This window comes from Trichomonas vaginalis, chromosome I (assembly GCF_026262505.1).
Source record: "Trichomonas vaginalis G3 chromosome I, whole genome shotgun sequence".
NCBI lineage: Eukaryota > Parabasalia > Trichomonadida > Trichomonadidae > Trichomonas > Trichomonas vaginalis.
In genome coordinates this window covers 19,653,955-19,679,635 of record NC_067203.1, presented here as the reverse complement: position 1 = coordinate 19,679,635, position 25,681 = coordinate 19,653,955, and the positions used below count along the sequence as shown (strand labels likewise).

The window sequence follows — 25,681 nt, the reverse complement described above, 5'->3', positions numbered from 1 at the left end:
AATGTTAAAAATTCATGGTTCAAAACTGAATATCATATAACCTCTTGAAAACGTTTAAACGAACTTGAACTTTCTTTCCTTCAGTATCCGTCAAAGTAACATATGCAATTCCTGATTTTAGGAAACAAACATGCATTTTTCTATAGTTAACTCCTGTATAATAATAGAACGAATCTTCCTTTTCGGAATAATAGTAGAACTCTAAGTCATGCTTTCCATAAGAGTTTATTTCAATTGCTTCATCGTCTAGTTCATCGAAATATTCACAAGATAATTTACCATAACTACTTCTGTTCTTATGATTTTCTGAGCGACTAACCCAACGTAAATTTTGAAGTCTATTGTCGTCTCTTTGATGGTTTATATGGTCCACACACGGTAAATTGTTCGGATTGGAAATAAAATGAGTAGCTATGAGAACATGTTTTTGGTACTTTTTGAGGTTTAATGTTACACAAATATAACCTGTTCCTCTGTTATATTCATGTATAATTCTCTTGGTTTCTTTCTTCCTTATTTCAAAAGGCTCAGAACAGTGAATTTCATACTCTTCATCTTGTAAACATTCTTTCCATACATCTTGACCAACAAGTTCAGCGTACATCTGTCTTTACATACAAAATAAAAAATAAATAAAAATAAAACTAACGTTATTTTTAAAATTTGTGAAAACTCAACGGTTTGACACGTGCCATATGTCATTTTACTCAGAATTTTGTGCTGAATTCAGCAAAAATAATTTTTAGGTGAAGTGGTGAAATCTCACCTCTTTTTTCACCTCTTTTTCACAAGCGTCTTACATGAATTGTATGATGTATATTTGAAATCCTAAACAATTTCGTAGCTTCTATTTCTTCGCTGAGGATATCAAAAGTTTTAACAATGCCGAAAGTCTCTTTATATTTCTTCTTGACGTCAGACAGAAGGAAATCTTCAGCTGTTGGATAGTTTTTATTAAGAAATGCTAACATGTCCATTTTATCTTCTGCTGGTTTCTCTACTTCTTTCTTTAAGTCAGCATAGTCGTTTCTCATACGTTCTATCTCTTTGACGGAGTAGTTATATTTCCTCATTGCTGCTTTACATTTAGAACATTGCGGATTCATTTTTGCGTTATACATTGAAATTTGACCTGCTAGAACAACTAAGGCGTCAATGGTTTTCTTTAACTCAAAAGTTGCGGGTTTTATTTGTCCGTTCCATACTTTACCTCTTCTATCTTTATCTCTTATTTGCCATACACATTCAGCAACTAATGAAACAAAGTTGTCGTATGTCTTAAACTCCTCCGATTTATATATGTCAGAAACATTCTTATATACCATATCGCAATCTTTGTCCATAACTTTATGGTTGCAATGATATCCTAGAAACTCATAATTTACTTTACGTATGAACTTCTTTATTTCAACTGAGTCTGTTAGTTTCACTTCAATTTCGTCGAATTCAGGAATAGTGAGCTTTTGTTGTTGAATTTCAGGTAGTTTGGGTAAATGTTCCACCAGATCCTCCATTTCATAAAGATACTGTTTATTTGTTTCATCTTTCGCACTACAGTCTAAATTACTTGTTAAAAGTTCTTGTTTGATCTTCTGGATTTCTGTTTCAAAAGTATATGAAGAAGGAATAAAGCTTTTCATCTCTACCAACATTGACGTAGGATTCATGACTAATGAATTTGGTGCTGTAGTTGTTTGAAGTGTTGTAGAACCTATTGTTGAAATCATATCTTTTATACAAAATAAAAAATTAAATAAAAATAAAACTAACTTTATTTTTTCTATCTTAAGGAAATTCATGAATTTTCATGAGGGTGAAAAAAGAGGTGAAAAAACAGGTGAGATCTCACCTCTTCACCTAAAAATTATTTTTTGCTGAATTCAGCAAAAATAAATGGTTCATTTACTCACATATTTTTGTACAAAACGACCCCAAACTTTTAACTTCTTTCTGCAGCTTCTAATGCTATCTTAGCGAGTTCATAATTCTCTAAAATCTCTCTTTAAATCTTCTTGTTCCCATTGGTCTAGTTCGTATGAAGAATCTCTATAACCATAATATATCTCACGTTCATGTTCTAATTGTTTTTCGCACATTTTTCTAACTTCTTGTTCGAACAAAGGTTTAGCATTCTCTACTGTATCTTCGAGTTCTTCTTCATCTAATTTCATGAACTTTCTTGTCTATGGAGTCCATAATATCTTTGACATAAAATGCATACTTTACAGAGCACCATTCAGCAACAAAATGAACGAGGTTAGGATGTATGTAAATACCTTTGAATTCATTCATGACACCCTTTGTAAGCTCATAAAATGCTTGTTTTGAGGTCGAGCCACTTTTGGCTCCACCGTATTCGTTCATCCAAAACTCAATAATTTCCTGCATTTTAGTACTATTGAGAAATCTGTTTAAATGGTTTAACCTTCCCGCTTCTCTTGCCATCTTTGTTGCATTAATGTAACCATCCTTGTCTCTACGTAAGACTTCAATACCATTATAAGTGCCTTTTGTGAATGTTTCACCATTAGATTTGTTCGTGAATGTTTTTGCTTCGACTGACATTTCTGTTCTTACCTACAAGATAAAAAAATAAATAAAAATAAAACTAACTTTATTTTTCTATCTTAAGGAAATTCATGAAAATTCACGAGGGTGAGAAAAGAGGTGAGAAAAGAGGTGAGATTTCACCACTTCACCTAAAAATTATTTTTGGTCATGGGCTATACCCCGCCGCTTCGGTCTGAAAGACCTTCAGGACTCAAAGAGTCCGTTTGAGTCTTTATGTTAAAATAAATGGTACCATTAATAATTCCATGATTGTTCTCATTCATGTCTGATTTACATCTAATGAAAAAGTTTAGATGAATTTTCTTATTCTTTCTGGCATATTTTTGTCTTTCCAATACTCCCGCTCTAATGGTCCCAGATGTGTTGGCTTTGACTCTCTCAAGTTCTTAGATGGTATAACATCTTCAACGCCTCCTTCATATCTTACTTTATAAGTGTCATCGTTTATGTTGTAGCCAAGTATTTCAATAACCACTCCTCGCTTTGCTTCGTCAATGGTTTCAGCAAGTTTGCCATTACTACTTTCGACTAATTTATGACGAGGGTAAAATGCTATGGAGTCGTCAGCAGCTTTTATAAGATATCCATTACCTTGTGTAGAGTCTACGATATAATAATTTCGACTTAACCTTAAACGTTTCTTTGTCAATGGTTTGTCGTCAAGAACTACACGAACTTTTGTACCAGGAATGAGGGTAAATTGTGTTGAATTTCTGATATTTTGTGTTTGACTTCGTTTCTTTTGTATATACTTTTCTTCTTGTTGTTGTGTCATTGAATTTGGTGTATGTCCTGTTGTAGAATGTGTTGAGGAATTATATACTTCGAGAAAATGTTTCATTGTTTCTTCGGTAAAGTCTCGCTCTTGATTTAAATCTCTGAGCGTTCTTATGAAGCGGTTAATGATGCCGAGTATGTTATGGTTATGGTCTTCAGTGGTGTAGTGAGTTATGTTATGCTTAATGAGAAATTCTGTGATTTCGTTGCTGAGGTATGCACTGTCTTGGTCTGATGTTAAAGTACTTGGGTTATGTTCTGCTACAAATTTTGTAAAACTCTTAACACTTCACGAGTTCCTTTATTTTTCATTGGATATGCATATGCTTTGCGAGTGTTAACATTTATGAAGATGAGGAATGGTTTATGTCCTCCTTTTCTGCTTTGAATGAGAGTGTCAAATTGGTATGCGTCAGGAGTGTTGGAGTAAATTGGTAAAAAGTAGTCGTAAGGATTTATTTTTGTTTGATGTGCAACATTTTTGTTAAAGAACCTTTTCACTTCAGCTCTGTTAGTAAATCCCGAACTCTTTGCAGCTTCATTGAATTTCTTAAAAGACCTCCATGGATGTTGTTCGAATACTTCTTTCAAGCTCATTTATGTAAAGTTAAAGATTTTAAGCAGCTCTGAACCATGCGAATACAGTCACAAATGGTGGCATATAATCTGCACCCGAGCCTGTTGAATTTGTTGTGAAAGTGTGTGAATGATTTCCTGTGGTTCCACAGAAAATACCTGTGCTTGAATCTACTGGGTCACTTGAAATATCATATCTATTCATTCCCTGTCTATCCGAACCTGCTGCAAGATTTGTATAACCTCTTTTTGTTATTGAATGTGAATGATTACCTGTTGTGTTTGTAGTTCCTGTATGAGTGTGCGGTGGAAGGTTTGCTTCTTTAATTTTCTTCGAACCTCCTGTTTGCTTTGAATATCTAGCACAGTATAAGAATTTATCTACAATCTGCTTCCACGTACCAAAACCCAGAACTGTTTCTGGATTTGTTGAGTTCATTGACGTATAAATAGAGCCTATAGGATATAATGTTTGAAGTATTTCTGTCTTTAATGTTTGAAGCTCTGTTTTGTCAGCTTTATTATCTAACATTGTTGGTAGTTCATGTGCTTCAAAGTTTCTGGCATGATCTTCGATATTCCTGCAACTGTTATCTAAATTGTTAAGAGTATCTTTTACGCTTGTACTTGGATTCTCTAAAGGTGCACTTGAACCAAGGTCAAAGTTCAATATTATGTCGTCTGCTCTAACAGTTGAGAAGGAGTTATGTGTATGGTTCTTGTCAGCTTTATTATCTAACATTGTTGGTAGTTCATGTGCTTCAAAGTTTCTGGCATGACCTTCAATGTTCATACATTTGTTATTTAAGGAGTTTAGTGTATCTTTTACGCTTGTACTTGGATTCTCTAAAGGTGCACTTGAACCAAGGGTATAGTTCAATATTATGTCGTCTGCTCTAACAGTAGTGAAGGATTTATGTGTATGGTTCTTGTCGGCTTTACTGTCTAATGTAGCTTGAAGTTCATTTATATCGGAGATGTTGTGTTTATGAGATTTCAAAACTTTGTTCATTGCTTCGAGTTCAACTTTGTCAGCTTTACTTTTAATAGCATCTTCAAACGTTATTTTTGACTTAACTCTCAAAGTAAATCTTGGTTCAACTAATACACCTTTAACAGAGAAAGTAGAGGCATAAATTTCACCGGTATAACCAAATGCTTCTGGTGCTTTAGCTACATCATACTGTACAGTACAGCTTATGTCATAACCTTTAGCACGAATGTATTTATATCTTCTTTCATTGGGGTCTTCCGTCTTCACTTCATCACTTCGTGTTAAATATCCATGGTAGTCCGTTATAATCTGTTCGTCTGAAGTATATATAATGAACGTGGTTCTTGACTTTATCACTCAGAGCTAAAAGCTCATTTTTGTCTGCTTTTTCGGCTAATTTCTCATTAACATCATTCACTTCTAATTCAAACTCTTCCGCCAGAACTCTTATTATCATTAATCTTTTCATTAATTCGGTAATTACGTCATAAAGACTATATTCTGTTTTCGGTTTTGTAAATAATGAGTCAAAATTTCTTTTCATCATTACATCGCTGACATTAATGATATCACCAATTCCTTTTTCATTTATTCTCTTCATTAGTTCTGCAATAATGACGAATATATAATCTGTTAATTTATTCTCTTCATCGAGGGTTATAGAATGTTTTGAAATTGAATCATTAACTCCTCTAAATAAATCAATAACTTCAGGATACACGTTTTTAATGTCTCGAATAACCCGACCAGTATTCCTTGTTCATGTTCTTCGTTCCCGTCGTTACGTGGTTTTATATCTCTAACCATCATCAACGCAGCCATAACCGGAGGGTTTGTTGCTATCTGTTCGAAAATCTGACCGTTATGTATGGTATATCTAAATAATTTCTTTGTGTTTGTTAAAACATTTGAAACAAGTCTTTTAAAACCATCTACAAAATTTCCTGTTTCACCTAATGTTCTTGCAGCATTTACAAGCTCACCCATTCCCGCTTTTGACCCCAAAAACGTCCATATTGCATTTATTTCACTCTGTATTGTTGTCCATTCAGCAAAATTAATACCCGCATTCGCTAAGCTGAAAATGAAATTCAGTGGATCGAACTTAATTCCACCTTCTTTTTCAATTTCAACGAACTCACTAACATGAGATTTTAAGTATTCTTTCGTTAAAATTGTTTTCCCCGATGTTATGTCATTAACGAAACTATCACCGTCAAAAGTTAACGAATTCAATTTCGTCGTTGATGCTTTTATTTCATACACCGCTTTATTGATAGTTTTTGGCTCACCTTCTTTAGAAGTGTATGAAACATTAATGAATGAATTATATGTATTCATGAATGAGTTAAAATCAATGATTTTCATTAATGACGCCTTTAATGATTCATTTACTGTTGAATCCCTTAAAGCAATTAATGAACTGTCATTTATGAAAGGTACACTGCAAACCGTCGAGTTTGGATCAAATGCTATAGTCGGAGAAGGAATATTAATGATATAAGTCATTAAATCATTAAGTGACATAAATAATGTTGTCGTTTTTGATTTAATTTCTTTAGCATCTGTTATATACGGTAATTTTATTTCTGTAGTTTCTGAATTAAAGATATTCGATAAAATGTTTTGTAAACTGTTTTGAACAGCAGTATAAACCGTTGAATCCGGAACTCTTACGATTTCACCGTCCTTAATAAATGGCATTGCACATGGTGTAGTGCTTGGGTCAAATCTTTCGGGATTATAATTCAACATATATTCTAATGCTTCATGAACAGACTTATATACTGTTGTGTCGTTCTTCATGACAACTTCACCATTTACAATGAATGGCATAGTACATGGAGTTAAAATAGGGTCAAACTTTCATAGTCCTTCCATGTTATGTATTTCTCGGTATTTCCATCACTGATAACAATATATTTGTCAGTAAGTGTGAGAGAGTATTGACCAAAATATTAAACGTTTAGCTCTGTCAGCTTCATACGCATATGCAGCTATACTCATATTTTAATGAGAATAAAATGTTGTTCTATTTGCAAAGTACAGACCCAAACGAATACGGGACAGTAAAGCTACAAACAAACTTAGGTCTACAGAATGAGCCACTTGCATTCAGAATGGTTGACTTCAATACTATCGCTTCATTCTTATATAACAGATGAAACAGATTTCATGGAGCTTGAAATAGATGGAAAGAAGCACGAAATAAGATTTCACAATAATGTAGAATATAAGATGGAAACATTAGCTGGAGTGTTAAATGCTCTCATAAATACTTACAATAAACAAGGATAACGAAGAAAAACTTAATGAATGTTAAACTTATTGCAGGAGTTTTGAAGTTCAGTTATGCGAAGGAGTTTAAGATACCAAGAATGAGTCATAGAGTACAACTTCTTTTGGGTGCATACCATATGACATTTCCTTGAAAAGTGTTGACAAAACGATTGAGATGAAATCTGTTCCATACGTATGTTATGGTAATTGTTTGTACATTGAGTCTAAAATAGCTAATGTCACAGGTATTTCAGGAGTTAATAGTAAAGGTTCAGTAGAATATAAGTCTTTCTTTATGCAGTCAATTCAATGTTCATTCCAAACGTTCCTGTCATAGTAACTCATTTAGGTAAATGGGTTCGCATTAGTCCTCATAATTTGAAAGACATGCAATTTAGACTAGTTGACTTTCAAGGCGAGCCGGTAGAACTGAAGGCACCAGTGCGAATGACTGTTGAAGTTGACTTTTTAGAAAATATTAAATGCAACAGCTTACAAGAGAACTCAGAGCTAAAAATATAAAGTATGAATGTTATGTATTAGGTCATGAACTTTGGTTGTTGCTGTTTGATGAAACAAATGAGTTAGTTATGTCAGTCAAGAGAACAGAAAAATATTGTGTTAGTGAAAACTGCACCAAGTCAATAAGATTAGGTTTGCATTATGAAGATGAGTTCGATACTGCTGAAGAAGTTTTGGATAATTATTACAATTGCTTTAATTTACTAAAACATATTTCAAACAAAGTTTATATTCTGTTGAAAGTTTTGTATACTCGTTCGAATATTTATACTTAAACTCAACTCCTGGAGTACCTGCGTTTCAATGATGCGGATGTTACCTTATTTTCATGAATATTGGAGTTTGACCACAGCATTCGATTTCAGGGTCGAGATAGTCAATGACACATTGCTTTCCTGTTATTCGTGATATAAACATTTTCAAGGTCCTCCTTTGTTAGAATTATTTGGTTCTTACTTATAAGATTTATCAAAAGCTTCTTATCGTCTTTGAGTAAAATTGTTTGGTATAACTGAAGAAGGTAATGGTCTACGTTATCTGAAGGATTTGTTTGAACATTTATGTAAGGGTTGTCGTTGGCTTCTCTTGAAAGAATTTGGTCCAGTGTGGATACTCTAACTTAACATCTGATGTAGCGTTAGCGTTTGAAGCTGTGTTTAAATTCACGGATTTCAGCTTGTTCTTTTTCTTTCAAACACTCTGAACTATAGTTCTTTATGACAATATTGTTTGTCGTTCGTGAGTCAACATTTGATGTTGGTTCAATTGGAACATTAACGGCACCAGCTAAGATGGATTTGCTTCTCATTTCATATAGAATAAAAACCTTTTATATGTATGAAATGAACAATATACTCGACAAGGGTTTGAATGTAAAGCTAACGAATGAAAATATTGTTGAATTCACTGAGACAGGAGCTGTGTATAAAGATGTAGAACTACTGAACAAAAGAGCTAAAGGGAAGAAGCAGGAACATGAACAAAGGGTGGAAGCCTATAAAAATTTATGTCAATGATGGCTCAGGAGGTTCAAACATAAAGTATGCAGAAAGTTATAGAGTTTATGCTCTCAAAGGTGAAAAGCCTTCATTTAAGAACAGCTATTCTAACGCATATCCTCAAAAGCTAACGGATGGGGAAGTGGATGATATGAATGACAGCAAAAATATTAACAGAAATGGCGACAGAGATGCATGGAATTTGTTTACCATCAGTCAATTAAAGCATAAGATTTAAAACAATGTTGGTCGTTCCCATGGAATATTTTTGACTTTAATGGTATTAGTCATGATATGAATCTCAAGGTATGAACGAGGAGAGATGAGAGACTTATATGCTTCCCAAATTTCTTCAAAAGGTAATGTTATACCTGACTGTTTCCAAATGAGTTCAATATCATAACGTGAGAAACCTTGAAAGATAACGAAGTCAGTTATGAGACGTTTTATGTTTAAAGCTAAAAACCTCCATGTTTGCATAAGTATTGCTACAGTTAAGTGGTAATGTCTGACTTTAGTAATGATGTTAGCTAATGGTGAGTCAGGCTTTGACACTAAACCTTTTCCAGCGAAGTCGTCACAAACGAGCAGAGTGTTTGAAGGATACTTTTTTGAAGGGGTATTTTGAAAGTTTTGATAGAATGTAGTTTGTAAGTCGTTTCATATCGTAAACTCCTGAGTATTGACGTAAGTGGTGTTTGTCAATAATTCTTTCCATCTCCTCAGAAGTCTTTTGCATTCCTGACTGTATGAACTCTACGATGGCATAATATTTCCTCTTACGTCGAATGTAACGTTGAAGAAATTCAATGAGTTCACTGTCTGGAACTTTAACGACAGAGGCTTGAACTTTTGACATAAATGTTTTCGCTGTTGAATCCATAGAGTCTGAAGTTGCTGATATAATGATTTGGTCATAGTAAGAGTAGTTTCCTAAACGTTCTGTTATGAGTATATGACGAATGAGGTTAAATGTCTTACCTGACCCCATCTTTCCACAATAGAAATACACACCATTTGAACAGAATTCATAGTCCTTACTGAAAGGAAGAATGAGAGAAGAGTTAAGTTTGTCTGTAGTTTCATTCATGTCTTCATCTACATCATGTATTAAATGCTTCATTTTATCTCCATTAAAAATGCAAGTCAGAAATATTCAGAACATAGCACCGAGTCTAACTGACAAGAGTATAAAGATATACTATGAACACGTTATGATGAAACCAACCAAAATTCAAGAAAGTCAGTATACTTATGAATATCCAAGACACTGGGTAGAGTATGTAGGAGGTGAGAAAGCTATTGAAATAAGACAAGTTAGAAGTATTCCAGCAGGAAGGACAATATTATTGAAGAACTTTAATGTTTTGAGATATAATGATGAAACAAAGAAGCAAGATAGTTTTCCTGTTGCTGTGTATGTGAACTTAGATACAGGAGATGACATGAAAGTTTTTAACACAAAGCTTCAAATGGTATTGAAAGAACAACTGACTGCGGAAGGGCATCCATTACCTTCAGAAGTTAGCATAGCATATAATTTTGAAACAAATGCAATAGATTTTAAAGTCATCTCTGCAAAGAAGTCAGGATTTACATTTAATGAAGCAGATGTATATTCGAATGAAAACTTCAAAGCTATTGCATGGTTAGATAATGACGATTGCTTTAAGAAAATCTTTAAATTCAGTGACTCAAAGATGTCAATAGATGACCTTCGTGGAATGTTACCATCGACGTTTACAGTAGAAGGTTCAGCAGGATTGCTTACAAGATTGTCAATTGGTGGTATTTGGTCTCGTGAGAACATTGTTATAAAATCCAGTATAAGTGAATTTGCTGAAGAATCTATATTATGTCTTTCAAACTACATGTATTCGCCGCCGAAGCATTATAGTATAACAAACTTTGTCAGTAAGTTTAACATAAGACTTGTTGAACCTTCTTCAATGAAAGATGTTGTGTTACCTAAAGATGGAAAGGATGGACTCATTATTGAGATGATTTTAATTGCATATTAAATGAGCTTGTTCTTGAAGGTCATTCATGATGAAATAACTGTTGTAGAAGATGTTAGCAATTGTTCAGACATTTTGAAGCGTATAGATGATATAAGAAATAAGTTAGATAGACCGCAAAGCGGTGAGGGCGAAGCCCGTGAGAACGCTTATGTTTCATTGACTTTCTCCAGTAACGAGAACTTTTATGAGATAATATTGAAGAGAGATGATTTTAATATGGTGTAAATGGTAGCTTGGGCAGCTTTAGGCGCAATGGGAACAAAAGCATTAGCATTTGGAGCAAAAGCACTTGGGGCTTATGACGCAGTAAATAAAATGAGTGGAGAAAGGGTTTCAAAGACATTAGACGCAAATAAAGGAAAGATTGGAGGCTGGGTTGCAAAGAAGTTAAGATTAAATAAAATAGGGCTCATAAATAAAGCATCCAATTTGGTTGCGACTGAGTCAGAAAATGCTTTAGGAAAGGACGATGAGTTTGCAAAACATGCAAAAGACTTTAATGACCAGATGAAAGGTGAAACAATGCATTTAAATAGAGTCGATGGAACTAAAGAAAATGTTTCTTCTCCACAACTTCCACCAGCAGTTCTTCCGTATGGTCCCTATGGAATGTATGGAAACCCTTACGAAAGACCATTTGACCCATTGACTGGTGGAAGTAACTGGTATCATTACGGCCGAAGAAGAAAGACAGTCAAGTTGGAGACAGACGTGAAGAAAGCAACTAAAAAGAAACCAAGGAAGAGAGTTATAAAGTAATGAATTCAACAGGGTGAAAAAAGAGGTGAAAAAAGAGGTGAGATTTCACCACTTCACCTAAATTTATTTTTCACCTCTGACAACGTTTATTTTTTCATTAGTGAGTTCGTTAGTGAAAACGTTAGTGTGGGTGAAAAAAGAGGTGAAAAAAGAGGTGAGATTTCACCACTTCACCTAAATTTATTTTTCACCTCTGACAACGTTATTTTTTCATTAGTGAGTTCGTTAGTGAAAACGTTAGTGTGGGTGAAAAAAGAGGTGAAAAAAGAGGTGAGATTTCACCACTTCACCTAAATTTATTTTTCACCTCTGACAACGTTTATTTTTCATTAGTGAGTTCGTTAGTGAAAACGTTAGTGTGGGTGAAAAAAGAGGTGAAAAAAGAGGTGAGATTTCACCACTTCACCTAAATTTATTTTTTCGCTATGTTTTCATACGTGTGGGAGTGGTGATATCATTTATTTTTAAGTTTATTTTTTATTTTATTTTTTATTTTATTTTTATATAAATGACAGAACAAAAGCAACTCATTCGAATTCCACAGTATAACAAACATACATTTAAACATTTATTCTTCCTTCCTGAGCATAACATGTTCTTTCAAATACATCCGAGACCAGTTGACTTTTCATTGACTGTGTATAAAGATAGAAATAGTTATATCATTAAACCATACGATGACGAAGGTAAGTTATGTAAATTGTACGTTAAGAAGTTAGAGAAAGTTTATGACTTCAAGTATGACTACAATAGGGTTAACACTGATGATGAAGATATTGAGGAAAATTTATGAGAACGTTTATTTTTTCATTAGTGAGTTCGTTAGTGGGTGAAGAGGTTGGTGGCTTTGTAAATATTTAAGGTTAAGTTAGTGTTGTCGTTTGTGTTGTAAAATATACGTTAGCGGTTTCGTAAAGTGTCAAATTCACATATAATGGTAAGGAGGCGCGCAGTGCCGCCGTACCCAAGATATGTTTACTAACTAAGACTTGTTTTTCAATAATTTAGTTTTGAGAACTTTACGTGTCATATCATCCAATATGGCAAAAAATGGAAAAGAAACATTACCGTGAAGGTAATGAATATCGCAGTGCCATATCAAATTCTTTGATATGGCACGATATTTGGTAGGTGGATTTGCTGGTTTGTAATCTCTTTTTGAAGATAAACCTGATTCCATCATAAATTTTTCCACTTGATGATGCTTTATTTTTTGTAAATTGTCAAAAAATTGATCTTTTGTCAAATCTTCTATATTTTCAAATTCTTTTGCAATTTCTTCTTTTTCTTTCTCACAATCGGGATTTTGAGCAATATTTTGAAAACCTTTTAATCAATAAATAAGTTTTTTGAAATTCCTCCTTTATATTGTGAAACACAAGAATTAATTAATTGTTTTTGCTCAAATGTTGGTGGATTTGGTTTTCTGCCGCGACTAACTTTTGGTAATTCGATTTCTTGAAGTTGAAATGCTCTTCTTATTGTATTTTCGGCAACATTCAATTTAATTTTACCATTTTCCAATTCAACTTCCTTTCCCACACTTTTGTAAGATTCACCTTCTTCTATTCTTCTTTTAGCTTCAAATAGCCATTCTCTGCTTATAGATTTGGCAGTAGTCATAAAAGTGGTCCTTCTTTTGTGATAAGATTCAAATTTGAATGTGGATGATAAATAAAAATCAAAAATAATTGTTATAATTTAAATGAATAAGTAATTTAAAACGATTTTATTTATGATCAAATTTATATATTTTTTTGGATCAAATCCATTTTAATAGAATTTATATACTATTCATCTAATTAGTAAACACTACCGTATATTATTTTTTAAGCTATCTTATTTTTTGAACTTTTATTCAATCTTTGGTCGCAAGAAGAATTGCATGATAAATAAAAACATTTAATCAAAGTCAATTTTATTTTTCATATTCAAATGGACTGAGTGTTAACATTTAACATTTTTTGCTAATTGTCGTCAAAAATTAGGCGTAAAGCAAAAATTGATATTTCATATGGTTTTATGATAGATAAGCATTATATTCCCACTCATTATATTCGTAAATTTTGAGGTTTATCCTTCGCTTTTAAGATCATTGAATTTGATTTTTATATAAAATAGTTGTATATTAGAAAATAATATGAGTTTATGTGATATTATTTTTCAGAAGATTTTGTGTTCTTCTTCAAAATTTATTTTTTTATTAAAAAGAATCTTTACAAAAATATAACATTACTTTAATTAATATTTAAAAACGTGCTCTATCAAAAGTTCCAAAAATTCAATATTTTAGCTTTTCTGAGGTGTCACTTTTGATGAATTTCTGTTTACAACAATTATTTAATTTTTATCTGGATTTATATGTAATAATAACAAATTCAAATGAAGATTTCGAGTTTTTGTTAAAACTCAAGCGTCATTCACAGTGTCTCTTTATGGTAACTTAGATATTTCACTGTATTTGAAAATGTGGATGCGAAAGGAAGGAATAGTGCAAAGTTCATAATAGAATAAGTTAAGATAATGTGTAATAATAATATGAAACCTGGTTGACCTCTCCACAATTCATAAATATTCCCACGCTAGGCAATAAATTTTTTTACAAAAAACTCTCAGTATTGGATGGATAATCATGCAAATCATATCGACAAAATTGATAATGACTATCAAATATTTAGTGCCGATGAAGATTGATAATAAACCAATCAAACAAATTGTACAATTAGATTCATCTGATATTTTTACTTTACCCGAACAGCCCCAACTAAAAATCAATGCAAATATGCCTATTAAAACCCCCAGAAATGCTAATAATTCTGTCTCCACTCTTGTAGATATTATAAAGGCAAAAATGCCCACATTAAATTCTGAAATAGCTGATCAACGAATAAACTCACTTGAAAATCAATCTATAACACAAGAAAAACAATCAGAAACACATAAAATGTATATTAAAATAATTACAGAGAAAGTAAAAATGCTTCAAAATCGTTTGTCAATATTGGAAAAGAACGATGAAACACTTGATAATGAAATTCAAACAATTAAAACACAAAATGAAACAAATAAAAAAAGTTTCGAAATACTTGAAAAGCAACAAGAAACAATTAAAGAGAAAGTAAAAGCTCTTCAAAAGCACGATGAAACACATGATAATGAAATTAAAAGCTCTTCAAAATCAAACTTTAATATTAGAAAAGCACGATGAAAAACATGATAATGAAATTAAAACAATTAAAACACAAGATGAAACAAATAAAAACATTTCGAAATACTTGAAAAGCAGCAAGAAACAATTAAAAAGGAACAAGAAACAATTAAAGAGACAGTAAAAGCTCTTCAAAAGCACAATGAGACATTTGATAATGCTATTGAAACAATTAAAACGCAACATAAAACAATGGAAAATCAAATCGAACTAATTATGAAAAGAATCGAACTTCTTGAAAAAGAAGAAGGAATAATAAATAACAAAGTATGAATAATCAAACAGAGAAAATGCATCAACATTTAAAATATAAAAAAACAGATTTATCTTGCAGCCCGTCATTACGAATAAACAAACATATATTTAACAATTTATTTTATTCCTACCTCTGAAGATGAGATAGTATTTTTTCTATTTTATATTGATTATATTTCACAATTGCTGCTATAGTTTCTTCATCAAACGTTGAGACTTTTTGCAAAATTACTTGGTATATTTCATCTGAAACTTGTGAAATATAGAAATCCATAGATGACAAGAATTCACAAGCTATTTTTGCAACCAATTCTTCATCAGAAAATCCATTCTTAATCAAGTAAAAACAAAATTCTGCTTCACCAACAATTTCATCTGAATCAAATTCAGGATTGATTGTAACCAACATTTCTTCAATAAGTTCACTTGTATTATCAAAATTATATTCAGACAAAAGCTTTGCTAGAACAACAGATGCTTTTCTTATGACTTTCGGAGAGTTAAAATTATCAAGACATTTTCTAACAAATCCATAAATTGTCTCAATATTTTGAATTGTTTTTGTTTTTGATGTCGAAACTAAATAAAAAAGAGATTGCAAAGTTGTTCGAACAATCAAATCATTATCTGTTACATTCAAGAATGAGAATATTTCATTCATTGTTATATCATAAATTTCAGATTCCAAATGACAAATCAAACAAAATCTTGACAATAAATTTAAAGAATAAATTCTCATCAAACTTGAACAATTTTGTTGAGAATGTAAAGTATTATAAAGTACTTCTAAGCATGGAAGACATAATTCAGGACCAGCAACATGAAGAAACTGACTAAAAGCATAAAACAAAGGATGAATCAATGATGGATCAATTTCTTTTGAAGTGTCACTTTTCAACAATCCCAAAAACTTCAAATTCAAAGCGTCTATGAAAATTCCGAAATATTCATCGAAGAATTCCTGTGTCAAATTGGATATTGACGAGAATGCTGTTCCAGAAATTAACAAGAACCCAAAGAATGAATCTTTCGAAGGATATCCTTTGATACAAGGTAAAAATGTTTGTATGAAAAAAGAAGTATCTTGATTCAAAGCCAATAAACCATCAATACAATAAGCAATGCCTTCTATACAAGGACTAACGTAAGCGGAGCTTTCAAATGGTTTCTTTTTCAAGTTATCAACAATAAAAGGTAAATATTCTTCCATTTCATTCGGAATTAAACCAAAAAGTTTCGAAAGACATCTCAAACAAGGTGCAGCCTCTTTTGCTGACTTCTCTTTATCCTGTATTATACAACAAAGAGGAGGAACAATAACAGGAATGAATTCAGAAATCGATCTACATAAAACTAAAGAAATTTCTTCAATACATCGACATAAATTATCAATTTGACAATTTTCTGATGAAAAACTTTCTTCTATCAAGTCAACAATCTCATTAAGATGTGCTTTGATACTCTGTGGACATGTCTTTGTTAATCTTCCATAACATTCCAATACAATTTCTTTCATTTCTTTCCGATTTTCGAAAAATTTTGACAAAAAAGGTGACAAACTTTCAAAAAATTGTTTCATCAACTTCATCGAAATGTTGGAGTCCACTTGTTATACAGGAGAGGACTTTTTCGACCACGAAATCATCTTTTTCTTCAATATCAGTCATCAAAATTTGGATCATTTCTGAAATGTTTGTTGGTGTTTTTTCGACTTTAAAAAGGAGATTATCAAGAACAACCAAAGCATCATGATTGTTTGATCCTTGATACTAAGTATTTCAACATGTCATCAACAAAAGGAATCAATGATTCTGGAGTATTATCTGTAATTTCTCTAATTACGTTGCAATTGAGTTAACAACCTCTTCATCATCCTCTATATCGTTTTGCAATGCAACTTCTAAATAATATTTATGTTTTCTGCAATAATTTTTGAAAACCTTCAGAAATTGAACGAAGTATCAAAAGAGAGACTTTCTTGCAACATGTCTTCATCAATTCATCACCATCATCATTAGTTGTAAGCTCCTGAACAATCTGCATGAAGATTTGGAACAGTTCTTCCGCATCATCGCTGAATGATTTTGATAAACCATAGAAAAATGAAAGAGGGAAGTTGTAATCGAGATCATTTCTGCATGCTTCTATTGCTAGATTGCACGAATTGTTGATAATCATTGGAATTTCTTCTCTATTTTCTAATGCAATTATTTCAGCAAAAGCTTCAATGATGTTATGCATGGAAATACGCAATTTAATAGGTATGGAGTCATCTGAACATGCCGAAATTGCAATTTGTAAAAAATCTGACTTAGATTCTTGGATAAATTCTGGAGATTCAGCAACTAAATTGCAAACTATGCGTATGTATGAGTTTAACTCTTGTTCATTATGGTTTGAGTATAAATTACTGTGTATTTCGTTTTGAACAGTTGTAATAATTTGTTCGCCAATATTTTTCTCTTCTTCTGAAAGATATTCTTCAATCCGAACAAGATGGAACTGAAGGAAATTAAGTGCTTCATTCTGATCATCTGGATGAGTAGAAGATGTAAGAATTTCATTACAAATTGTAAAAATATGAAATAAAGCTTGCCTAGAATCATCTGAAGTATAAAATTGATATATTTCGTTCCATATGTGAAGTCCTACTTGTGATTTCGTTGGATCTTGTATAATTTTATTTGCATAAATAAAAATTTCATTCCATGGAGTAGTTTCAATTGTCTTCTTTAAAAATTCGGCCGCATCATCCATTATGAATTTGAGAATAGTAATATCTTTGGTTTTGTATAGCAAATCTATGAACAAATTTTGTATTTGAAGAATTTTTTCTGGTTCAAGTTGTTCAATGTATGTAGAAATCAAAAAGCTTAGTCGCAAAGCGCATATTTTAAGAACTTTATTGTTTTGGGAACGATGTAACAGATATAAATGTATTAAAAATGAATCAGGATCTGCGTCAATTTGTTGAATTTGCTCAAGAAAGGCCTTCTGCTCTGTTGATTCGTAAGATAAATATAAATTTTCGAGCGTATCAACAAGATCTGAAGACAATTTTAAAAACTAAAATTTTGTTCAAAATTTGTTGATACTAAAATTTGTTCAAAATCAGCGAGTCCTAAAAATATTGATACGGAAAAAGTTTTATTTTATTTTTTTTATGTCATGTGATATGAAATGAATGTGATTACTTAGTTAATTCATGCAATGCAAGTTTCTCGACATAGGATATTAATCGAAAGAATCTAACCATATAAAGGTTGAACATTCGTTCAACAAATGATTATTTTCATCTGCGCTCCATGCTATCACATTCATGTTGCTGCTCCAAAATTTTGCAAATTCATGACAAAAAAAAAGTTAAATTATCAAAATGCAAGTGGATGCATATTTGTTTTGTGCATCTTTATTTTTTTTTTCAGTAACATTGGCACCATACAAAATAAGAAAATCAGCTGTTTCTTTAAAACCCTTACGTTCTGCAATGCAAAGAGCCGTTTCTCCATCATTATCTTTTTCATTTATATTTACACCTAGTGAAAGAAAAAGTTCAGCTGTATCTTTACCACCAAAAGTAGCTGCACAATGAAGTACACTTTCCCCATCTTTAAGTCTTTCATTGATATTTGCGCCATACGAAAGAAGAAGTTCTGCTATTTCTGTATTTTTATTTTCTGCTGTATAATGAAGAGCCGTTTTCCCCTCATTATCTTTTTCATTGATATTTGCGCCATACGAAAGAAGAAGTTCTGCTATTTCTGTATTTTTATTTTCTGCTGTATAATGAAGAGCCGTTTTCCCCTCATTATCTTTTTCATTGATATTTGCACCATGTGAAAGAAGAAGTTCGGCAGCTTCTTTACTATTTCTATATTCAAAATATATCTTATAATATCTTCGGGGAGCAATGTCTCTGGTTCAATTAATTTTGTTTTGATCATATCACAAATAGAGTTTAAATCTTCTCTTTTTTCCGTTTTCAGCTGATACAATGCATTATATAAATCAATGTGAGATTTATATGCACTTCTCAGTTGGCTGTATTTATTCGAGGGCATGTCATGATCAGACATCAAAAAATTTAAAAATTATATATTTCAACTTTATCATTCAAAAAGTCATTGAAAATCATCAGTAGGGGAAAAATACTATATTATACATGTGGAAAACAATGGCAACAAAGATTTCGAATTAAATATTGCTTGCTTTCGTAATTCCAATGACTCATTTAGGGATGAAAATCGGGAAGATATGCTGAATTATGGAAGATAAATTGTTGCATTTTTCTTGTTGCATACACCTCTTTACTATATCTTCTTTACAAAATAAAATGAGATTTAAATTAAAAATTTGCTTTTCTTTTTACGACACAAGTATACATGGGCTAGAGATAATTTTTATGACTGAAATTATGGAAATTAAAACGTAATTCACAAATCTTTTAGTAACTTTTCAAACTAAGATCATATCATTCATATTTGGATCCTGCTGATTCGGTTTATCTTATTTATTTTGAAATCTATCGTTTAGGTCTTCGTGGGATCACCTTTGGTTTGACTTGTGCATTTTTAATTTTAAATGTAATTGCAGGTCAAAAATTTACCAAAGGAAATATGAAGGAAAAACGACTTTCCAGAAATCTTTGCATATACGTATTCTATTTTTTTTTTTTATTCTGCATGTTTTTTAAATTTTTGGTATTTTTGACATCATATTTTTTTTATGAGTTCTGGTTTCGGAAAAGGGTGCCAATTTTATGATGGATCTATTTCTGCGATGAAAAGAGAGTGGGGCTCTACGAATCCATCTAATCCTTTTCGATCTTTTTCAAAATCCTCTAGGATTAGCAGCGCAACGGAATACAGACACGTATATGCACAATCTTAAATATGCTTTAGAGGCATCCCAAGTTAAAAGTCTTGATGAAGAATTTTTCTCAAACGATGGTCATGTTCAAAATTATCAACGATTTTTGGTTCCTTTTTCAGTTTCAACCACAGAAGTACCCGAATATCTCGAAGAATTATGGAATATCCAACTTTTTTGCAAAGCTACGATTCAAATAATGAAGAGCAAACAAATACTTTGTTAAACTTCATAGAAAACAACGTTTACACAGGCGTACGCGAATTTGAAACGAGTGTATTCGTTCGTCCACGTCTTGTTAAAGAATATGTCCAACTTTATTCCAAATTTTCCAAAAAACTTAAAATGTTTATCAGGAATTCATCGACATTACCAGTTTCTTTTGGTGTTTTCCTCACATCAGAGCACATTGGAAGTAATTTAGAAGCATCACAACTTACATTTTCGACATTTCAAAATCCTTCGATAAATCGACTCATTACGAACATTGTTTATTCACCAGAATCCAATGGAACCCTAGAAAAGATTCCTCTCGAGATGTACGAAGCAGCAATTTCAGATAATGTCGAGTATTTCGTAAATATTACAAGTGATTCCGATTTCAACAAGTTGTACATGATGGATGGACGATCAATCAACATTATACAGTTCTTAGCATTGTATGGTGCCATCAACTGCTTCAAATTCATTTTATTAAATCATCCAAAATTAAATTCCATTGCAGGCTTTGCTGTAGCAGGTGGAAACATGGAGATCATACGTATTTTGATACATAACAACATCAAATTCGACAACGTCACGTTCATACCTCTTTATTTCAGAAATGATGAAATTTTTGATTGGATTGTTCAAAACGATTTCACAGAAGAACAAGAAGAAAAGCGTACAGGATATCTATACTTCACAGAAACCATGACAATTCATGCAATTTTAGGAATTATGGGTCGAAATAATTTAATTAACTGTGTTGATCTTTTATCTGTTCTTTATTTGGATGGATTAGTTGATCCGGTCAGAGAATTGTCCAAACAATCATGTTTCAGTATCAATTTATTCTACGAAGTCCAAGAAGAAGAAATTTTGAATAATTTGATAAATAACATGTCACAAACGGTTTTTACAAAAATTTTAAACGGCTGTTTATCACTTGAATTAGAAGATCATCTTAAAACGATTGTTAATCATGAGAACTTTGTTGATTTCAAGATGGACCAGAGTATTATTGATTCTATCAAACGAAAATTCCCAAAAATTCATGATTTAATTGTTGAAAGATTGTTTGCTGAACAAACACCTGATAAATTATATAAAGCATTTGTCAGAGGACTTCCTATTAATCCTGAACATGTTTTGGATGCAATGTTCTATTGTGCAAAGATATTCGATTTCAAGACATTGATAAAAATGGTTGAAAAATATTACAAACAATTGGATCATAATCAAATGTCACTTTTATTAGAAAATTTTCCATATGTTTGGCTTGTTATTTATAATGAATTTTTGAGTAATTATAATGATAGCAAAGATGAATCTATTGTTAAGTTGATCAGATACTTCTTTACAAAGGATATAGAGCCAACAAATAATGTTATTGATTTAACTGTTTTGATTAACCAAAATTTGCCAATTTTACAAAAATTGACAGTTTTTGACATTGTCAATTTAATGAGAATTCTTCCATTGTTTGATAAGGAATTGATGAATTTATTATTATCGAAAGAATTAATAACACAAGAGCAGATCAATGATTTTTCATCTCAGAAAAATGTTGATATTCATAATAAATTCGCAAAACGTTCGAAATTCCAAAATATAATTAGAATTTCGAGCAATACAATTGATAACATGTTTTTCAATCAGCCAGGAACTGATCTGTTATCAAAGATGATCAAAGCTGTTGCGGAATCCAAAAAATTCAAAGAAGAATTTTTCAAAAATCCGTCACTTTTGGTTGATATCATTCCAAACAATCCATTTTTGATTGATTTGTATATTGAATACGATAACGAAAATGATCTTGAGAAACCTGTTTTCGACAAACTCTTAGTTTACTACATGTATTTAGTTGGTCAAACAATTGAAGAAAGTCGTGATTTTGGATATAAAGTTAGTTCACAACTTCCAACAAACATGATGTTGTTATTTTTAAAGGTTTTGGCGAAATCGAAATATCGAAAATACTATGATCTCAAGGAAATGCTTAAATACACAAATGCACCATCATTTATTCAATACTTAGAATTCACTCAAGAAGAAATTGATTATTTGAAGACAACTCCTGAAATGAAAGATAAAATCTTCAAGAATCCAAAGAATGCGAAATATTTCACTGTTCCTGAGATTTTGGAACGCGAAAAGAATTTCATTACATTAATTAATGTTTTCTTAGTTTATGAGAATTTGAATAATGAAAGTGCTGCATTGGTATTAAATGAAATTAGTCATTCAAGGTTGTCTTCTCCTTTCCAAAGAAATCTTCTTAATAGAGAGATTTTCTTAAAGAATATTACAACGAGAAACTTAATTAATTTCGTCGCAACACATAATGATCCTGATTTTGAAACTAATCTATTAAATAAGCCACAGCCTGATGATATTTCTTACAAAGTTGTTGATGAATTTTTCTCAAGAGATTTCTCAGAAAATGATTTGGTAAGTTTGATTGTTAATTTCCCTGAATCGAAACAATTCGTTGAATATGTTTTGTCAAAATACAAAGAAAGATTATCTAAGGATTCTTTGATTCTTTTAGGTTGTATTACAAATGTTCAATACGTTCCTAAAAATCATAAAATCAATGACGATTATTTTGTCAAAATTTTCCAAAACTTTACAAACACAAAGAGATGGTTGAAGAACTTGAAAGATTACGATATTTCCGTTGAAGCACTTACGAAAGCTCTTCATTTAGCCGCAAATAGAAGTGACGAAGACAATATTTATTGGCTTGTCAGAAAAGGCGCTTTAGTTAATACAATTGTAAATGGAGAAAGTTTTATTGAAAAAGTTCTGTTTGCTGATGATCCTGAATTTTTGAAGTTCTTGATAAGACAAGGTTGCGATTTGGGATATGTCTTGAAAACACCTATTTCTGTCATCATGGAAAATGAAATTCATTCTCCAGTGAAAAGAGAAATTTTCTTGAATACGAAAATGACTTTTGAAGCAAGATATACAAATAAATACATTATTGAAACTTTGGATCAGGGTTATATAAGAACTGATACAATTTATTTAACAAATTATATCAGTAATCTTTTCAAAATGCCATTAACTGAACAAAGATTGATTGATGAAATGAAAAATGAAAATTATAACATTGAAAATATTTCTAATTTGATGGATCTCATTTTCTCACAAGAAATTAATTTCCCATTCGCTCTTTTCTTCTTGACGCAAATCACATCAAGATTTAATACTATTTTGCAGCCTTTCTGTTTCGAGTTTTTGAAGCAAAATCTAAATAATCCGGAAATAGAAAATTTGATCGATCAAAAAATGGAAAAAGCTTCAAAACCTTACAAAAATATTTTCTTCGTTTTGTCAAGTAAAAGTGACAAAATTGAGAAATATAACCGCAATACAGATATATTGTTTATTGCTACGAAAATTGGCAATTTCGATGTTATCAAGAGTTTACTTGAAAATGGTGCAGATATCAATGAATTGGAAGGTTTCTTTTACCTTCATTCTCCAGCATTAGAAGCTGTTTCTCACGACAGAATTGATTTGTTGAAACTCTTTTACGAAAAAGGTTTAGACTTGAACTCGATTTATTCAAGTGATGATTTGACTTTGATTAATTGCGCAATTGAATATAATGCACAAAATTGTTTCGATTTCTTGGTTGACAAGGTTGAATTGAGACACAGAGTTGTACAATCGCCAATGTCTTGTGCATTACAGCATCTTAATGTTAATGATCATTACGCGGTTGTTCTTTATGAAAAAATCGACAAAACTGTTGAAAGAATTGAAAGTGATTCTTTCAAATTATTTGAAAAATGTCTTGAAACTAATGAACAATTCCAATATAATGGTCCGTTGAGAACAACTAATTACCAATCTATTGGACATTATGGCCTTGTTCTTCGCAACAGCCAAAACTACATCGATCTTGCTAATAATTCTACTTTTGTACAGAAATCTCTTGCTTTTAGAACTTTTCATAACAGAGAAAATATTGGCTTGTTTATCAATTTTGATCCTTTCCCTTATAAAGATGCTAAAGCAAAGCCGATTCCTTACTACCCTGATTATGATTATGATGATTACGATGATTACGGTGGAGGGCCAGACTTTGACGAAGTAGATGAAATTGATTTTGTAGATGATGATGAAGTTTTATAACCAATTTGGGTTATAATTTTTAATTGTTTCGAAAGTAATTCCATAAAATATGATGTCTGAAATTCATAAATCAGATTTTAAGAAGTTAATTTTATGATTTAGGATATAAAATGTAATAATAAAAAGATATGTCTGAAACTAATTCCATAAAATATGATGTCTGAAAACAATCGATTTTATGATTTATGATATAAAATGATTTATAAATTCGCAATCCTATAGGATATAATATGTAATAATAAAAAGATTTGTCTGAAAAGTGACACAGAGTTCTCATAAAAATATTGAGAAGAATTTTGTTTTTTACCTCAAATTTTCCAGAATTGTGAACCAGACTTTTAATTCGGAACTCAAATAAATGTATTGTTTTTATTTTGATATCGGGCAGATTCCTATCTATAAAGGTACCTTTCTATTTCGCAATGAATTTTAATTATTCATCCCATTCTTAACATATCCCATTGATAGTTTTCATGTGTATATAATTAAGGATGTCCTTCTATGTTATACTCTTGCAAATTTGAAAATCAAATTTCTTTTTTATTCAAATTTTAAAAGGTTGCGAAGACACATTTGGAGTGTTTAAAGGCGTAAATGAAAAAGAAACTAAAATATCCGATGTGACTTTTTGAATTGAAAATTCAAAAAGTCACACGGATATTTTTAATTTTTTTGAAATTGTTCAGAGTTATTAATAATTAGCCATATATACTTCTAAATTCGCATATCATGTATTTAATTTTCTGCCAATTTATTGTTGACAAAATTGTGAAATGGCAGAGAAGTGCCTCCACTCTGTATATTGAAGTAAATGGCTTGGTACTTAACTGTTAAACATGAATCTAGTAGGTGATAGTAAATGCCTAACTCAGACTTGTACTACCCTCAGCTTCACCAGATTTAGATATGAAATTCACTTGTTAAATGCAAAATACTGAAAAAAGCAAAAGAAAAAGCATTCAGTAGTTGCTTATATAATAAGTTACGCATTAAATAGTTTAAATACATAGAATCCATTGAAATTTTAACTCGATCTAAGTAAAGAAATCTAGATAGTGCCAATATTATAGTATATATAAGTAATATGGCATACACAGATACCATGTTACTCATGGATAGCTGTTCATTTTTTTAAAAAATCAATAACGAATTTAAGTATTTAAAGAATTTCATAAATTTTACATACAATTATGCTTGATTTTGCATGCATGCCTTGGTTTATTTATTAAATCCAATATATAAAAGATAATTAATTATGAATTTTAATTCATCATTTAAGCCATTTTTAATAAAAGAATTATGACATACAGTATTAATGCAAATATATTATCATTTATAAAATTCATCATGTTTAGAATGAGAATTTATTAAGAAATCTATTAAAGCATTTATAATGTAATAGCTTGTTGATGAAGGGTTAATATGTGACTCATCAACAATGAGCGATTGTTGACTATTCGGAATATCTTTATTAAGGGAAGCGTAAGAATTTATAATGAAA

The 25,681-nt window shown here is 31.3% G+C and overlaps 5 protein-coding genes and 4 pseudogenes across 9 annotated transcripts, besides 3 other annotated features; 2 read left to right on the top strand and 7 right to left on the bottom strand.

Moving 5' to 3' along the window:
• Nucleotides 1-12,466: part of a mobile genetic element that runs on past the window's edge.
• TVAGG3_1015190 (HNH endonuclease family) lies at nucleotides 20-604 on the bottom strand (the record flags this gene model as incomplete). Its single annotated transcript, XM_051254657.1, has 1 exon — nucleotides 20-604. One exon carries the CDS (start codon nucleotides 602-604, stop codon nucleotides 20-22), a length of 585 nt encoding a protein of 194 aa, XP_051080231.1.
• TVAGG3_1015180 (organellar and viral DNA polymerase type B) lies at nucleotides 786-1,727 on the bottom strand (the record flags this gene model as incomplete). Its single annotated transcript, XM_001308963.1, has 1 exon — nucleotides 786-1,727. One exon carries the CDS (start codon nucleotides 1,725-1,727, stop codon nucleotides 786-788), a length of 942 nt encoding a protein of 313 aa, XP_001308964.1.
• On the bottom strand, nucleotides 1,903-2,565 carry TVAGG3_1015170 (annotated as a pseudogene). The gene has a single exon. A coding segment is annotated over exon 1 (663 nt).
• TVAGG3_1015160 lies at nucleotides 2,861-3,945 on the bottom strand (annotated as a pseudogene). The gene has a single exon. A coding segment is annotated over exon 1 (1,085 nt).
• Nucleotides 3,965-6,925, bottom strand: TVAGG3_1015150 (annotated as a pseudogene). The gene has a single exon. A coding segment is annotated over exon 1 (2,961 nt).
• On the bottom strand, nucleotides 8,953-9,808 carry TVAGG3_1015140 (annotated as a pseudogene). The gene has a single exon. A coding segment is annotated over exon 1 (856 nt).
• Nucleotides 9,858-10,739, top strand: TVAGG3_1015130 (uncharacterized protein; the record flags this gene model as incomplete). The annotated part of the gene is made up of 1 exon (XM_001308965.1): nucleotides 9,858-10,739. One exon carries the CDS (start codon nucleotides 9,858-9,860, stop codon nucleotides 10,737-10,739), a length of 882 nt encoding a protein of 293 aa, XP_001308966.1.
• Nucleotides 11,904-12,466: a terminal%2Cinverted (terminal inverted repeat of Maverick-1C transposon ID:TVAGG3_1015120).
• Nucleotides 12,467-13,795: 1,329 nt separating this feature from the next.
• Nucleotides 13,796-13,833: a mobile genetic element.
• A 3,039-nt stretch (nucleotides 13,834-16,872) lies between these two features.
• On the bottom strand, nucleotides 16,873-18,013 carry TVAGG3_1015100 (importin beta family; the record flags this gene model as incomplete). The annotated part of the gene is made up of 1 exon (XM_051254656.1): nucleotides 16,873-17,718. The coding sequence occupies one exon, from the start codon at nucleotides 17,716-17,718 to the stop codon at nucleotides 16,873-16,875; it is 846 nt and encodes a 281-aa protein (XP_051080230.1).
• A 1,665-nt stretch (nucleotides 18,014-19,678) lies between these two features.
• Nucleotides 19,679-24,613, top strand: TVAGG3_1015090 (ankyrin repeat and EF-Hand domain-containing protein 1 family; the record flags this gene model as incomplete). Its single annotated transcript, XM_051254655.1, has 1 exon — nucleotides 23,719-24,180. One exon carries the CDS (start codon nucleotides 23,719-23,721, stop codon nucleotides 24,178-24,180), a length of 462 nt encoding a protein of 153 aa, XP_051080229.1.
• Nucleotides 24,614-25,681: the final 1,068 nt, after the last annotated feature.